Consider the following 4,007-nt stretch of genomic DNA (forward strand, 5'->3'; position numbering starts at 1 on the left):
AAATATGCATGCATGCATACAAATATGTATGCATGCATACAAATATGCATGCATGCATGCAAATGCAGCATACTGCTTGCAAATGAATTCATGCAAATGCATACAAATGCATACAAACGCATGCATGCATATTACATTCATTTGCATGCACATAATATATTATATATATATATATATACATATATATATTTGTGCATGCAAATGATCAATGCATGCATTCAAAAGATTAATTTTATCAATTAATTAATTGTTTATTTTTTTGCAATGCGATAAATCTCGCGGTTTTTCCCAGGCGAATTTTTCGGGGGATCGACCGAAGTGGCCGTACGCCGCCAATTCCTTAAAGATTGGTTCCTATAGAAAAATAAATAAATAAATATACATAAATATAAATATTTAGTTTAATTTAATCTATTTGTTTATCTATTTATCTTATTTATGTCTATAGATTGGTTCCTATGAAAAAACCGATAAAAAGATGTATGTACTTAGTAAGAAGCGAAGATATTATTATGCTTATATACAATTTAAATAAAATATACATTTAAATAAAAAATATAATTAAATAGATAAAACATAATAGAATAAAACATAAACTTAAGTAGGAAGTTAACTAAAAGATAATCAGTTTATTTAACTCACTTTAAGACATATACAATAGAATGAACATATTATTATATATTTAACTAGCCCATAAATAAGAATAATTAAATAAGAAGTAAACTAAAAGATAATGAATTTATTTAACTCACTTTAAGACGAAGATCTCTTTGAATAACGCCGGGCCTGAAGTCGAAATTCTCTGCAACAATTTTAAGAAGGCAATCATCTGTATATCCCTCAGCACACGTTCCATAAGAATTTACAAATAAAGATAAAGGAGTAGCAACTCCAATAGAATAAGAAACCTGCAGCAGCAATACATATACATGCACACAAGTAGAAACAATATTAAACCGTATATACATACACGCTTTGCAGCAGCAAACCCAATAGCAGCAGCAGCAAAGCCAGCAGTAGCAGCAAAAATTATATCCGCAGCAAGAGAAGAAGATACCAGCAGCAGCAAGAGAATATTATATATTAACAACAAAAGAAGAGCAGCAGCAGCAGCAAGAGTAGCAGATAATATCAGAATAAGATGGCGACAATCATTAATGTGAATCCGTGAAGATATAAAGATCTAAAGATAGAAGAAAAGAACAAGAGAAAAGAAGAGAATAGGCCAAGAGAAGAACAGAGAATAAGAGATGAAGAATAGAAAAGAAGACAGAAGAGAGTAAGAGAAGAGAATAAGATTTAAAGATCTAAAGAGAGAAGAGAATAAGAAAATAAGAAAATAAAAGAGAATAAGAGAATAAGATCTGAATATCTGAAGAGAATAAGAATAAAAGAATAAGATCTGACTATCTGAAGAGAATAAGAATAAAAGAATAAAAGATAAAAGACAAAGATCTGAATATCTGAAGAGAATAAGAATAAAAGAAAAAGAAAGAAACGACAAACCTGAACGAGGCATCTCTTGCAGAATCCGTTTGCAACGAGAGATTTCGCAGCCCATCGTGCAGCATAAGCAGCGCTTCGATCGACTTTAGTTGAATCTTTTCCGCTAAACGCACCTCCGCCATGCGCCCCCCAGCCTCCATAAGTATCAATAATAATCTTTCTTCCTGTTAGACCTGCATCTCCGTGAGGCCCCCCTATAACAAATCTGCCTGACGGGTTTAAATGATATATTGTATTTTCATCTAAATAGCATGCAGGCACTACTGGCTTTATAACATATTTCATTATATCTAAACGCAGCTGCTCATTATCTACATCTGGAGAATGCTGCGTCGATATTACAATCGTATGCACGCGAACAGGGACAGGCACGCCCGTGCTGTTGTCATATTCAACTGTAACCTGAACATACATACATTTATATATATATATATATATATATATATTTATATTTATACATATATGTGCATGCATACATACAATTCTATTTGTATGTATGCAAGTAAACAACAACAATAGAAACAGCAACACCAGCAGCAGCAGCAGCAGAAACATCAGCAATAACACCAACAACAACAGCAGCAGCCAGCAATAACACTAACAACAACAGCAGCAGCAGCAGCCCGACAAGCAGCAGCAGGACGACAAGCAGCAGCAGCAAGAGCAGGAAGAAGAGTATTAGAATCTATTGAATAAAGCTATGTGAAATCGAACCTGTGTCTTTCCGTCTGGGCGTATATAAGGAAGAACGCCTGACTTCCGCACATCTGTTAATCGCTTTCCTAAGTTGGTAGCAAGAGAGTGACTCAAAGGCATCAACTCCGCTGTCTCGTCGCATGCATATCCAAACATGTGCCCCTTCAATGCACATAACAAACACTCTACTCAATATATATATATATATATATATATATATCAATAGATATCCATAGACATACATATATATCTATATATAAATATGCATATATATACATGTGTCGATATACAGGGCATCTAATGTATGCATAAGTACAATATATATTTTATATATAGTAGGCATTTATAATATATATTACATATATTATATACATTATATAATATATATAATTATATATGCAGTATATAATATATGTATGAATATATTATATACGCACCTGATCTCCTGCCCCGATCTCTTCAATATTTTTGTTGACGTGGACTGCCTGTGCGATTTCTGGGCTTTGATCTTCGATTGCCACCACCACTTTCATCGTCTTGTAGTCTAAGCCCTTCGCCTCGTCATCGTACCCGATGTCCTAAAGCAGCAGCAGCAGCAGCAGCAGCAGCAAAAGGAGTAGTGAGAAAGACAGCAGTGAGACCAGCCGTAGAAGCAGCAGAATATGTTGTTGTAGCTTATTATCATTATCGTTATTTTCCTTTATTCACTTTGCATAGATTATGCACATATATATATTGTATACATATTCATACATATACATGTATATATGTATACATACATACATATATATATATATATGTATGTATGTATAAACACTGAGACTCAAAAGTGCATAGACCGGGCTAAGACAAGGGAAGGACGCGCAAAGGGCAGAGGTATCAGCGTCCTCGTGTTAGGGTTTAGGGTTTAGGGTTTGCATGCAAGCTGCAAAGCATACCTTGCATGTTTCTCTGATGATTTTTTCATAGTCTACGCTGGCGTTTGTCGTTATCTCCCCGAAGATCATCACCATGCCCGTCTTTGTGCAGGTTTCGCAAGCGACCTGAATGCAGACATCATACAAACAGTAAAGGAAATGAAAGTTAAATCAACCCTAAACCCTAAAACCTAAACCCTAAACCCTAAAGCCTGAATCTTGAACGACGAGCACGAACCACTAGAAACATGTGCAGAATTATGAGATGGGGATTTCTTGCTGTTTCATGGATATGTTTAGATAAAATTGAACTATTTACCTTGCTATTTGGGTCTTCTGCAAGGCAAGCATCAAGAATAGCATCAGAAACCTGATCGCAGAGTTTATCAGGGTGGCCTTCATTTACGCTTTCCGAGGTAAAGAGGAAACGCCCGGGCGTTGTGACGATCGCGTTGAGCGCCATTTTCGAGGTAAATCGAAAAATATTAAAAGAATAAAGGTAATGGAGTTAGTATTCCACAGAAGCGAAAGAATTACTCCTGAAGATTGCAACAGACATACAATGATAAACTCAGCAAACAGCTACATCGCTGTCGATGTTGAAGTTGCACAGCCAGCTGGGCTTACATCACGCCTTCAAGACCTACGGCTACCTCGGAAAGCTCCGGTAAAAAAAGGAATATTTATGACTACTAAACAGCATTATTTAAAATATATATTAATAATAAACAATAAAAACACCAAACAAACAATAACTCATACACAGCAAGCATTCATATTTCTCTTGCGCTGGCTGTTGTTCATAGTATACATCGCTCGGCAACGGCTGAAGGGGGAAAGAGAAATTCTTCAACATCTTCTAACCTTCCACAGGCATAGCATTTAAAA

At 35.5% G+C, this 4,007-nt stretch overlaps 1 protein-coding gene across 1 annotated transcript; it reads right to left on the reverse strand.

Annotated features, from left to right (window-relative positions):
- Positions 1 to 243: 243 nt before the first annotated feature.
- EAH_00034930 (S-adenosylmethionine synthetase, putative) lies at positions 244 to 3,582 on the reverse strand (the record flags this gene model as incomplete). The annotated part of the gene is made up of 7 exons (XM_013392133.1): positions 244 to 354; positions 753 to 908; positions 1,507 to 1,908; positions 2,221 to 2,364; positions 2,640 to 2,780; positions 3,141 to 3,245; positions 3,439 to 3,582. The coding sequence occupies 7 exons, from the start codon at positions 3,580 to 3,582 to the stop codon at positions 244 to 246; spliced, it is 1,203 nt and encodes a 400-aa protein (XP_013247587.1).
- Between the last annotated feature and the right edge of the window lie 425 nt (positions 3,583 to 4,007).

The sequence above is a fragment of the Eimeria acervulina genome, genomic scaffold, assembly GCF_000499425.1.
Source record: "Eimeria acervulina Houghton genomic scaffold, Eah_scaff362, whole genome shotgun sequence".
In the NCBI taxonomy this organism is placed as follows: Eukaryota; Apicomplexa; class Conoidasida; order Eucoccidiorida; family Eimeriidae; genus Eimeria; species Eimeria acervulina.